The sequence below is a fragment of the Notechis scutatus genome, chromosome 4 (genome assembly GCF_049901735.1).
Source record: "Notechis scutatus isolate UNSWTSFEM ecotype Mainland chromosome 4, rNotScu1.2, whole genome shotgun sequence".
In the NCBI taxonomy this organism is placed as follows: Eukaryota; Metazoa; Chordata; class Lepidosauria; order Squamata; family Elapidae; genus Notechis; species Notechis scutatus.
This window is the reverse complement of record NC_142012.1, coordinates 159990854-160004871: the sequence shown is the minus strand read 5'-3', so window position 1 is coordinate 160004871 and position 14018 is coordinate 159990854. Positions and strand designations below refer to the sequence as shown.

Sequence of the window (14018 nt, the reverse complement as noted above, 5' to 3'; positions counted from 1 at the left end):
ATTTAACATGGGGCCACCAAATGTCTTTTATCAAGAAAATAAATGCTCAGAGCTGTTTAAAGTTACAGTATAGAAATATCAGATGGATGGATGGATGGATGGATGGATGGATGGATGGATGGATGGATGGATAGATAGATAGAATAACTGAATTATAGACAGATACAGAATGATTAAATTATGGAATGATTGATAGCTAGATAGCAATGACAAAGATTGAATGACTGAATGATAGAATCATAGTATAGAATGATAGACAGAATGATTGAATGACAAATAAATGATTGAATAGAATTACAGTTAGAAGGAATAATTGAATGAATTGAATTCTTTATTGTCATTGTACTTATATACACAGTATACATACAATGAAATTCACATCACACCCAGAGACCAGACTCAACATGCACACACCCATGACAATCCCTAAACACCTCCCCACCCACCAAAATTCCCCGCCTCCTAAAAACACACAAGCATCCACACAACAGACCAAGTATACTGTCCACCAGCTCACTGATGGTGTATTTAAGTTCATTGTCATGTGCAATTATAGCTCTGGGATAAAAAACTATTCAGAAAACATGTGGTCCAAGTTTTAATTGTTCTGTATCTTCTGCCAGAGGGCAACAGTTCACAAAGATTGTGAGCAGGATGGGAAGAGTCTCTGAGAATGTTGTGCAACTTCCTCAAACAGTGAGATGCAAAGATGTCATCCAGGGCTGATAGTTGGAGCCCAATGATATTCTGGGCAGTTTTAATGATTCTCTGTAGAGCTTTTTTGTCCACTACAGAGCTGCTCCCATACCATACAAGAATACAGTAGGTCAGAACACTCTCAATGGTGCTGCGGTAGCAGGACAGAAGTAGATGCTGAGATAGATTTATCTTCCTGAGCATTCTCAGGAAGTACAGCCTCTTCTGTGCCTTCTTTACAAGCATGTTAGCATTCATAGTCCATGAGAGATCCTCCGAGATATAAGTGCCCAGAAATTTAAATCTACCAACCCTCCCTCCTCACCATTTATGTACAATGGTAAATGTACATCTCTCTTCTTCCTGAAGTCAATTATAAGTCCTTTACTTTTTTTGATGTTAAGTGTAGGATTATTTTGTTTACACCATAGTGTCAGCCCTTGTACTTCCTTTCTATAAGCAGGCTCATTGTTCTTATTAATGAGCCCCACTACTGTCGTGTCATCCACAAATTTAATAATTGTGTTGGTGTTATACAATGGGGTGCAGTCATGTGTGTACAAAGAATAAAGGAAGGGGGGCTCCTGTGCTTAGTATCGGAGTAGAAGAATGGTGAGATCCCATCCCTACTGACTGTGGCCAATCTGTCAGAAAATCCTTCTGACAGAATGAATGAAAGGATAGATAGGTAGGTAGGAAGGTAGATGGGTAGATAGATAGACCTAGGCACATAGAAACAAATAGAGATAGATGATTGATGCATAGATAGATAGATAGATAGATAGATAGATAGATAGATAGATAGATAGATAGATAGATGATAGATAGATAGATAGATAGATAGATAGATAGATAGATAGATAGATAGATAGATAGAATAAGATAAACAGGCTAATAGAGTTGGAAGGGACTTTGGAGGTCTTCTAGTCCAACCTCCTGCTTAGGCAGGAAACCTATACCATTTTAGGCAAATAGCCTTCCAATCTCCTTTTAAAAAGATAGATAAGATAAGATAGTAGATAGATAGATAGATAGATAGATAGATAGATAGATAGATAGATAGATAGATAGATAGATAGATAGATAGAACAAGATAAACAGGCTAATAGAGTTGGAAGGGACTTTGGAGGTCTTCTAGTCCAACCTCCTGCTTAGGCAGGAAACCTATACCATTTTAGCCAAATAGCCTTCCAATCTCCTTTTAAAAAGATAGATAAGATAGTAGATAGATAGATAGATAGATAGATAGATAGATAGATAGATAGATAGATAGATAGATAGATAGATACAGATAGACAGACAGACAGACAGACCTAAGGTTGCTTTCTGGGCACCTTTTTGTCAGACCTGGGTCCATCCAATTTCTTCTCCCTCCCGCCCCTCCCCTTGATAGATAAAATAATGAATGAACGGTAGACCTAATTACTAAATTTCAGAATGATTGAATGCTAGATATAATGACAGTCAGACAGGGTAGCCTCTAACCGTCCTTCCCATTGTTTTGGATGCCTACAACTCCCATCATCCCCAAACACCAGCTCCATCGTCATTACGGACCCAGGTACTGAGGACCAACTGCCTATTTTTCCCATGCCCGCCACGTCTCTCAGGAAAACCCATTTGCAGCGTCTTCACACAAGTCGGCCAACCTGGCCACAACCACCGCCGTTCCTTGAAAGCCAAAAAGGAGGAGTGGCGGGCGTGAGGGAGGGAGGGAGAAGAAACCGGGTCTGAGGGAGAGGGGGGGGGAAAGATGCCCAGAAAACATCCTTAGGGACCAATTTCTATTTTCAAAAAATAAAAATAAATAAAAAGGCGGGGAGGGGGGAGGGGGGCGAGCCTTGCTTCCCCGCAGCTGGGAATGGTTTCTCCTGGGTTAGGCGCGGGGAGACCCCTGGGTAGATTCCGCTTGTTTCAGCCAGAGCGAGCCAAAGAGCGGAGCGGAGGAGCAATGCGGGCGCCGCGCAAGCAGTCGCCGTCGCCGGCCCAGTAGCGGGCCGGGATTTGGGATTTGGGACCGACTGACGGGCGGGGGCGTCCAAAATGCATGGCGGCTCTGGCAACGACCTTGCCGGCGGACGGGCGGCCGAGCATCGCCGCGGGGGACGTTATACGAGAGCCGGCCGTGCTAAGTAAAAGGCAGGTGCGATCCCGGCAGGCTTTTTTTTGTCGCGGTGGGAGTGGCAGCGGCATTGTCCCCGCGGCGGAGCTGCCTCCCTCTCCGGCAGGCGTCTTTGGAGGAAAGGTGCGGGCTCGGTCCGGAGGCTGCGCCGTCGGTTCCCCGGTACGTGAAATGCTGGTCTGGCTGAAAGAAGAAGAGATGTCGCATCGGGAACTCAGCCAGCGCCTGGCAACGGTCATCACCCATGTGGGTAAGGATGGCATCGCTTGGCGTCGCCTTCTCCACCCGTTGGGCCTTCTGCCCGTTTGGTGCGGGGTAGCAGGGGAGGGGGGAGAGAAATCGCCGCCCTCTCGGCTTGGGTGATGCCCGGAAGGTTGGGAAGGTTTTGTATGTCAGTGTTACGGATGGGGGGTGGGTGGGGTGGAGAGAGCTGGGGAGGAAGAAATATATATATATATATATGTGTGTGTGTGTGTGTGTGTAATTTCCTTCCTCCCCAGCCGATAGATATCTATCTATCCCTATATACTTCTATATCTCTATCTCTATCTCTATATAATTATATTATTTCCCCCCTTTATTCCTCTCCCTTCCCCCCCCCCTTTATCTATAAAATTTATTAAGGGGGAAGATATATACTGCATATATATATATATATATATATATATATATATATATATATATATATATATATGTGTGTGTGTGTGTGTGTGTGTGTGTGTGTTGTGCTTTGTGTTTTCTTAAGTTTTGCTGGTACTTACATGTATGGCATTCAGCTTTGTTCGGGTATTTTCCCACGTCATTGTAGTTGTGCTTTTAAAGTTGTAGCTGCAGTATATATATATATATATATAGTATATATATATATATATATATATATATATATATATATATATATATATATATATATATATATATATATATATATATATATATATATATATATATATATATATATATATATATATATATATATATATATATATATAATAATATATATATATATATATCAATATATATATATATATATCAATATGCAACACACACACACACACACACACACACACACTGCAAAGCAGGGATTTCCATTTTTCTGCTATTTTTATTTATTTATTTATTTATTTATTTTATTTATTTATTTATTGTTATTTATTTATTTATTTATTGTTATTTATTTATTTATTGGGTTGGAATTGAGTCATGATTTCTCTCCAGGGGTTCTCAGTAAGCTTAGGATGCTGTTGGATTTTTAATGTTGTGTGTGTCTGTGGCTTTTTTTTTTAAACTATCCAAGAGGAATTCCTGTTCTCCCTGGTTTTGAATGAAATCGCCTCCCTGGTTGCCCTTTGGCTGATACATTCTGGGAGGCCAAAACAGCTGCGGAGGGGAAGAGGGAGGTTTAAAAAAAGCAAAAAGCAAAAGCCACTCAGTGGCTCCCAACTCCCCACAGGTGAGCCTTTCCGCCATCAATGCCAGGTCTGCAACGGGAGCAGGAATCCTCGTCAGGCTTTTGGCTTGGTCCCGATCAGTCTTTAATCCAACTCAGAGCACTGAATGGTGGTGGGTGGGGAGGAGGATACTTTTGCTGGGGAAGCTCCTTAGTAAAGCTGTTGGCTCCTTGAAAAGACAGCTGTGCCACGAGTGGTATCTTAAAAGAACCGAGTTGGAAAATGCTCTCCAGCCAGAAGAGGTGGTCTAAATGTGTGTGTGTTTGCTTGTGTCTCCACTAAGTGCATAAAATGAGGAGGGTGGGGCTTGTCAGAAATTAACACCCTTTGCTAATTCCATGATTTGGTTAAAATGTTTCTGCTAGAGAGGGGTGTTTCCCAACCTTGGTGACTTTAAAGACCCGTGGACTTCAACTCCCAGAATTCCCCAGTCAGCATGCCGCCTGGAGAATTCTGGGAGTTGAAGTCCACCAGTTTTAAAGGTGCCAAGTTTGGGAAAGACAGAAACATTTTAATCAAATCATGGGATCTGCTATAAAGCGGTGTTCTCCAACCTTGGCAAACTTTAAGACTTCTGGACTTCAACTCCCAGAAAATCCTAGCCAAGCAATTCCTAGCCTGGAGAATGCTGGGAGTTGAAGTCCAAGGGTCTTAAAGTCGCTGAGATCAAGAAACATTGCTGTAGAGAATGTTCTTTGTCCTTACTGCTGCTGTAGATTGCTAAACTGCTCCCCCTGGGTATGTGGCAAATTGTTATAGAGCAGGCGATGATGGAAGCCTCTATTGAAGATCAAGGTTTAATGACAGAAGGCATTTCTTGCAGGCCAGAATTAAAAAAAAAGTCAGTCCCAGGTGGAACTTCAGCTGCACCATCAAGAGTCACAAACTTGATTTTCTTTTTTACCATGCTCTGCTTGCAGGCCTGTGTCACTGGAAGCTTGAAACGTCCTAGATTGTCACTTATTAATCTCTCTAAATAGGCAGCTAAATAGAATGACTGTTCTCATTTATTTTCTCTTAAGGCAATGTTAAGGCAACCTTGGCAATTTTAAGATGCATTAACTCCCACACCTTTCCACCTGGGGAATTCTGGCAGTTGAAGAAACCTAAAACTTGCCAATATTGCATCTTAAAGTTGCCAAGATTGAGAAATATTTCCTAAGGTGAAGCTTTTTTGTGTGTGTGGCACGCTTGATTGTGATGACTTCCATCTGTTTTCTTAGCTGCAGTAAGGGAGTGGGTGGTTGCTGCCTCCTTTCAGAATATTGGTTTGATTTCTAGTCTTAGCTTTACCGCTCATGGATTTCCTGGTGGTGTCCCATTACATCAGTAACTTTAAGATATGTGAACTTCAACTCCCAGAATTCCTTGGCCACAATGCCAGTTGAGGAATTCTGGGAATTGAACTCCATATATATCTTAAAGCTGTTGAGCTTAAGAAGCACTGTTCTGGACCAATAGCAGGAATGGTCTCTCTCACACACACACAAATACAGAGAGAGAACTGTGAACTTTGGTAGATGACAAGTGTTGTGGTTGGTGCCTTGGATTTTGACACCTCCAGAAAATAGAGGAAGAAAAATAGCACTGGTCATGCTGTGAAATTCAGTCAGGAGATCCCAATGTGGCAGGAAAGTTTTAATGATCAAAGTCTTTTCCGGGATATTCTTGGTGGAATGAAAACAAAAAGTCAAGACTTTCTTTCTAAACAGTAATTAATATTGATGGGATATTTCTTTTGATTTATATATCCAATGCTCTTTAAGTCAGGGGTGCCAAAGTCGATTTTACTGAGGGCTGCATCAGGGTTGTGTTTGACCTCGGAGGGCTGGGTGTGTGTGTGTGTGTGGAGTGGGCGTGGCCAGCTCAATGTCACTCATGTCAGGGGCACGGGCTCGCGAGCTCCATTTTCGGCTGTGACGGCTTCCTGCAACCCTCTGCCAGTGAAAACGGAGCTTGGGAGGGCCACGGGCATGGTTTTTGGTGGCAGAGGCATCACGGGCCGGTTCTTTGCTGTTTTCAGGGTGGCCCCCGGGCCTTGAATTTGACACCCCTGCTCTAAGCTATCAAAACAATAGTTTGTGGATAAGGTTTAATTCATACCGTATTGGTATCATTACATCAAAACAATATGATGCCTCAAAATTTACGAGATAATAAAAAGAACTGAGAAAATGAAAAGGAGATACAAATGTTAAAGACAGTCACATGAGCAAAACCTGTACACACACAGGTTGAAAAAGAAGGTGAGGCTTTCATTGTTTTATGGTAGTCGCTATCTTGGTTTCTTTTTTTAACCCTTGTTTGGTGGACACCCTGTTGCTAGTTAAGCTATGACCTTCTACTTTGCTTGGAGTCAGTGGCAAAGCATAATTTTTTTAAGGTAACCTAGACCAGGAGTACCCAACCCACCAGTCCATGGATCGACACTGGTCCCTGGCATGCCAGAAACTGGGCCGTACAAACAAGCAAAGCCCCATCCATGGGATGCAGGACGCAAATAAAACCACGCCCCTTCCGGTCTGCAGAAAAAAACCTCTCTCCCCTGGTCCCTGGTGCCCCAAAAGTTGGGAGCCTCTGATCTAGACTGCCCTGGCGAGAAAGAGGTTAGAACACAGCATTGCAGGTAAACTCTGCCCACAGCCAGGAGTTCAACGCTGACCAGCTCAAGGTTGGCTCAGCCTTCTGAGGCCGCTAAAATGAGGACCCAGATATGCTGCCGTTATAAACTTCTCCAAGAGTACTGTAATGCGCTATGGAGAGGTACAGGAAACCCCCAATGTACAACCACAATAATCCCCAAATTTCTGTTGCAAAGCGAGACATTTGTTTGGTGAATTTTGCCCCATTTTACCACCCCTTTCCTGCCACCGTTGTTAAATGAAGCATTGCTGTTATTAAGTTAGTAACATGGTTGTTCAGTGGAAGCCTGCTTGCTCATTGAGTTTGCTTGTCAGAAGGTTGCAAAAGGGAATCATCACATGACCCTGGGACACTGCAGCCATCTTAAGTATGAATCAAGCATCTGAATTTTGATCACGTGACCATGTCTGTCTGTATATAAGTCTAAATGCTATTGCTATTCTATACAATGCAGATACTGAACTGTTTTGGCTTTGCTTGCGTCAGATGTCCTTCTTTGCATGGGCTTAATCCCCATAACATTAAGAAAAACCTTACCCCTCCTGACAATTTAAGGCTCAGCTCCCTCTTTTCACTTAAGTGTAAAAAGTAATCATTTCTATTAACATGTTTCTCTTGTGACAACTTTTGTAAAAAGTTGCTCCAGAAATAAAGGGAAAGATTATTATAGGGATAATAAATTCAAGAGCTCACAGCTGGCTTTGTGTAGAGTTTCTTGGAGATTATCTGGTTTCCCCACCCCCAATACTGCTGAATTTTGGGGCACTCTAATAGAGGTAATCCTCCAAAATCAAATCTGTGGGTATCGGCATGTTTATAAATTCAAGCAAGAAGGTTTTTCCACTTCAGGAATGGTGGGGGAAGGGTTTCAGTGAAATGAGATACCAAATGAGCATCTAAGCACCTTTGTGGTGAGTTCAACCATGAAAAGAAGGACTAGGGGTGACATGATAGTGTTCCAATATCTCAGGGGCTGCCACAAAGAAGAGGGAGTCAATTCATTCTCCAAAGCACCTGAAGGCAGGATAAGAAGCAATGGGTGGAAACTAATCAAGGAGGGAAGCAACCTTAGAACTAAGGAGGAATTTCCTGAGAGTTAGAAGACTTAATCAGTGGAACAACTTGCCTCCAGAAGTTGTGAATGCTCCAACACTGGATGTTTTTAAGAAGAGATTGGATAACCATTTGTCTGAAATTGTATAGGATTTCCTGCCTAGGCAAGGGGTTGGACTAGAAGACCTCCAAGGTCCCTTCCAACTCTTCTCTTCTTTTCTCTTCCATTCCATTCCATTCCATTCCATTCCCTATTCTATTCTATTCTGTTCTATTCCATTCCATTCCATTCCATTCCATTCCATTCCATTCCATTCCATTCCATTCCATTCCATTCCATTCCATTCCATTCTATTCTATTCTATTCCATTCTATTCTATTCTATTCTATTCTATTCTATTCTATTTTCTATTCTATTCCATTCCATTCCCTATTCTATTCTATTCTATTCTATTCTATTCTATTCTATTCTATTCTATTCTATTCTATTCTATTCCATTCTATTCTATTCCATTCCATTCCATTCCATTCCATTCCCTATTCTATTCTATTCTATTCTATTCTATTCCATTCCATTCCATTCCATTCCATTCCATATTCTATTCTATTCTATTCTATTCTATTCTATTCTATTCTATTCTATTCTATTCCATTCCATTCCATATTCTATTCCATATTCTATTCTATTCTATTCTATTCTATTCTATTCTATTCTATTCTATTCTATTCCATTCCATTCCATTCCATATTCTATTCTATTCTATTCTATTCTATTCTATTCTATTCCATTCATTCCATTCCATTCCATTCCATTCCCTATTCTATTCCATTCCATTCTATTCTATTCTATTCTATTCTATTCTATTCCATTCCATTCCATTCCATTCTATTCCATATTCTATTCTATTCTATTCTATTCTATTCCATTCTATTCTATTCTATTCTATTCTATTCTATTCTATTCCATTCTATTCCATTCCATTCCATTCCATTCCATATTCTATTCTATTCTATTCTATTCTATTCTATTCTATTCTATTCTATTCTATTCCATTCCATTCCCTATTCTATTCTATTCTATTCCATTCCATTCCATTCCATTCCTTATTCTATTCTATTCTATTCTATTCTATTCTATTCCATTCCATTCCATTCCATTCCATTCCATTCCATTCCATTCCATTCCATTCTATTCTATTCTATTCTATTCTATTCTATTCTATTCTATTCTATTCTATTTCTATTCCATTCCATTCCATTCCATTCCCTATTCTATTCTATTCTATTCTATTCTATTCTATTCTATTCTATTCTATTCTATTCTATTCTATTCTATTCCATTCCATTCCATTCCATTCCATTCCATTCTATTCTATTCTATTCTATTCTATTCTATATTCTATTCTATTCTATTCCATTCCATTCCCTATTCTATTCTATTCTATTCTATTCTATTCTATTCTATTCTATTCTATTCTATTCCATTCCATTCCATTCCATTCCATTCCATTCCATTCTATTCTATTCTATTCTATTCTATTCTATTCTATTCTATTCTATTCTATTCTATTCTATTCTATTCCATTCCATTCCATTCCATTCCATATTCTATTCCATTCCATTCCATTCCATTCTATTCTATTCTATTCTATTCTATTCTATTCTATTCTATTCTATTTTCTATTCTATTCCATTCCATTCAATATTCTATTCTATTCTATTCTATTCTATTCTATTCTATTCTATTCTATTCTATTCTATTCTATTCTATTCTATTCCATTCCATTCCATTCCATTCCATTCCATATTCTATTCTATTCTATTCTATTCTATTCTATTCTATTCTATTCTATTCTATTATTTCATTTGAAAAGAGGAAATACACATCTGAAATTCCTGGACATTTTCTTGTATGCTCATTCCATCTTTCTTCCAAATGGGAGAGCATTTGATTTCTTTTCCCCCTCTCAATCTCTCTCGCCAATGAGGTCAGGGTGGCAATTTACTGCGGAATATCACATAGCTGGATTCTAGCCACTGCTGACTGATGCAGTTTGGGCCTAATTAGGTTAAATTAGCTTGGAGTTTTGTTGGAAAAGTCTGGTCGTGCAGTTCCTAGGAGAGGCGTTTCTGTCTTACGTTTCTCTTAAAAGTTAATGTGGCCACCCATTTCTCTCAAAGAGTTGCTTTTTCTGAGAGAGGCCTCCATCTAAATGTGATTTGTAAGTAATAAATAGGAATAAGAGTAATGATAAGTAAATTAAAAACAGAGTGTTGCAAGCAAAGGAAGGCCACTGATATCTCTCTCTGTAAAGGCTGTTTCTTTTCCCTTGTGACAGGGAATTCTCAATTTACAAATCCAATTGAGCTCAAGATTTTTGTAGTTAAGCAAGACAGTTGTTAAATGAATTTTTCCCCTTGTTACATTTCTTGCCCCAGTTGTTAAGTGAATCACTACAGTTGTTACATTAGTAACACTATTGTGGTTAAGTGAATAACACTGGCAAAATGCAATACTTTATATATATATATATATATATATATATATATATATATATATATATATATATATATATATATATATATATATATATATATATAATTTGTGTGTGTGTGTGTGCAGGCATATTTTCCTTAGTTGTTCTTTATTGTATCTCTCATGTGCCATCATCAGGCTTCTGTATAGTATATATATATAGTAGAAGAGAAGCACAGAGCTGAAGACAGAAGCCTGAAGATGATGAATGAGACTTCACGAAACGTTGCTAGATACTTCCAATCACCCGAATAACCAAAGATCCACATACAAATATCCGAACCTCAGAAAACAAATTTTATATATATATATATATATATATATATATATATATATATATATATATATATATATATATATATATATATATATATATATATATATATATATATATATAATGCGAAATAACACTTGCATCATCATCAAAATCTCTAGAACCTTAAAGCCTACAAACTTGAAATTTGCCACGTATGTTCCTCTTGGCTTCTAGGGGCTCACTAAGAAAGGATTTTTCGAAATGATCATCAAAGCATTAGTATTTCCTATATTATTATTAACACACTCTAATGCTAAGAAGTTCTACTCCCCTCACCACCTGAAAAGAAGTCTGTTCCAAATGCAAAACACAAGCAGAGGAGAGGAGTTTCCGTTTTAGTTTCACAGCAAGCAAGCAGCTTAGTACAGAACAGTTGACCTAAGCCACGCCCAGGCTCCTTGCTGTCTCCTTCTTGCTCACACAGCAAATACTGTTTCAGTTTCCAAACAGCCCTCAACTCTCTCACATTGACAGGACACTAGCCGGATGAATACCGATGGATGCTGGTAGGCAGAGGCAGAATTTTTTCCTCTTATTTTTCTCCCCAAAAACTAAACCCGGCCACATAGTTTCCAACCTGGGAGGAAGACGCTGGAAACAACATGGAGGCTGATTGGAAAGAAAGTTGGTTTATTGATGAAGCAGAACTAGCAGCAACATGTTGTTCTGGGACAGCTGACAAAATGGTTGAATGAGTGGATGGATCTTTATAGGTTTCTGTGACTTTGAAGTTTGAACTGTTCGGGGGAGGAGGTGCAATGATGGGGCTTGTGTTCTGAAAGGGTGTTGGGCAATTCCTATTGTGGCTAATGGCTTTTGTCCTGTGTTGGATCTTGGGTGAGGGGCTGCCTGTTCTAATCCTACCATTCTGCTTTTGTTAGCTGTCAAACTTTGCCACAGGGAGTTTTGAAATATCCTGTCTTGAATGGGCTTCTGCTGGCAGTATTTGCTTTGCTTATGAATGGAGCCATCTAGATAGTTGTCTGCTTCTTTCAGTAAGCTCTTTATCACTTTAACTGCTGGCATTTGCTGTGGGCTATTAAGAAAGACTTGGGGGGCTGCTTTCTGCCTCTCAAAACATGTTTCTCCATTTCTCCTTTAGGGAAATATAATATTCTGCCATGTTTAATATTTCCCAAAATATTTAATTCTTCTGGGGGGGGGGGTGGCTTCCCATAATGCCTTCCTCCCTTCTTTCTATTAAGTAACTATCATATCGCATTTCTTCCTAACTTCTAGACTTCTAGGTCTTTTTTTAAAAAAATCCCCAAATTTCCAAGTCAACACTTCGATCTCCATACAGCGTTTCCAGGTGGTTTGTTTCTTTTTCTTTCACCCAGGTACAATGGTTGAAGCTGGGTTTTGTTTTCTTCTGCTGCATGCCTTACTATCACTCTTATTCCTTTATCTGCCGCAGCACTCTATCTGGAGAAAAACAAAAAACCCAGTGGAAATATATTCTTTTAGAATTTAATTGAGCAAGGAAAGACAAGTAGATTGAGTGGTTGATGGTAAAAGAACAAAAAAAAAGACAAATTTATTTTATAAGTCCTGTACGTAAATCAGTATTTCTCAACCTTAGCAACTGTAAGATGCATGGATTTCAACTCCTAGAATTCTGAGAGTTGAATTCCTCCCATCTCACAGTTGCTAAGGCTGAGAGGCACTTAACATAAATAAATGCACGGATGACAATAAATCCACTCATGAGTACTTCATCAAAACTTTTAATATTGTTATATGTAAAAGCAAAAGGCTCCTTTCAGCAAATTATACAAGAACCAGCAAGGGGGTGGGGAATAGAATAATTCTTCTGTAAAACATTACCTGAAGCAAAAGTTGAAGGGGGGATACTATTTGATGGCAAAGCAGCATGTTTAACCTATCAGTATGGAATGGAACCCTTTTTCAATAAAAAGGTTAACACTAAAAATTCAAATAAATGGGCTCATAGTTGTAACTGGTTATGCTACAGACCTCTTAGGAAAGGGGTGAGGTCAATAGTAGACAGTCTAAGGTTAAAGTTTTTGGGGTTTGGGGAAGAAACTACAGAGTCGGGTAGAGTATTCCAGGAACGTTTGAGCACATTTCCTAGCAAAAGACTTAGAGTGCAAAATTGCTCTTGTGTTGTTATGGTTGAAGGGCAAATGCTTTGAATATTTTTTCTGCTTAAGTCAGACACGCGTTTCAAGGTTTCTAGTTCCAAACTTTCACTTCTGGTGGCATAGTTTTCACAGGGCAGAATAGGAGAACTTATACATCAATATGGAACCCTTTCTAACAAGTACAAATAATAATGTAGTTGTCTGGTTAAATGGTCGGCATAACTCAACTAGTAATATAAAACATTAAGAAAAAAAAAAACCACAGTTGTACCAGGAACGTTTGAGCACATTTCTAAGAAAAAAGATTAGACAAAATTTGTTTGGAAAGGGCAAATCTTTTTGCTTTCTGCTATTGTTCCAACTACTTCTGGATATTTGGGCAGAATAGGAAATACAAATAAAACAACCCACCACATTTGTATTCAGTCTCTTCCCACACTATTTGGTTACATTATTTGTCAGCCATAAAGGGAATGATTATTACCGCATAAGCATTGAAAGGGTTGGAGGAATTATATTGTCACAGCTTCCTCGTTAGATTATTTTGCCCTGTTGGGGTTTTCAGCAATTAGTTGCAAGTAGAATTTAAACAGTGGTTCTCCGGGGACTTGATATTGTGCAGTTTTATCCAACCCACCTCAAACAAAAACCTTATTGGAAACTTCATTCGACAAAGTTCCATTGCAACTTTAATTCAAAGCTTCCTTCTTCTGATACTTTTGATACATTATCTAACATAGATTTTCAAAGCAGTAAATGTTTCCTTTGTTTTATCCAGACAAGGTAGAAAAATGAAGAGGGATCTGTAAAAAGGTGACCCAAAAAGTTATTTAGCAGTGGTGGGGTTCAATTTTTTTTACAACCAGTTCTGTGGGCATGGCTTGGTGGGCGTGACGTGGCTTGGTGGGTGTGACAGGAAGGATACTATAAAATCTCCAATCCTGGGGGAAGGTTATCACTGGTTCTCTGAACTACTGAAAATTTCCTCTACTGGTTCTCCAGAACTGGTCAGAACCTTCTGAATACCACCTCTGGTATTTAGTAAAGTGACCCTAATGGTCATAGGTTTAGGTAAACCAAAGGTGCTTTTTCAGGAGGC

General features: G+C 39.2%; 1 protein-coding gene across 7 annotated transcripts in view; it reads left to right on the top strand.

Annotated features, from left to right (window-relative positions):
* The first annotated feature begins 2547 nt into the window (after nt 1-2547).
* Nucleotides 2548-14018, top strand: part of MCF2L2 (MCF.2 cell line derived transforming sequence-like 2) — a 222745-nt gene continuing 211274 nt past the window's right edge. For 2 of the 7 annotated variants that reach the window (XM_087965413.1, XM_087965407.1), the window contains exon 1: nt 2548-3068. In XM_087965413.1, the coding sequence (XP_087821539.1) occupies nt 2744-3068 (325 nt within the window). In that variant the 5' untranslated portion in view covers nt 2548-2743. The remainder of the gene's footprint in view (nt 3069-14018) is intronic. The other 5 variants (XM_087965410.1, XM_087965408.1, XM_087965406.1 and 2 more) reach the window with 4 other exon arrangements.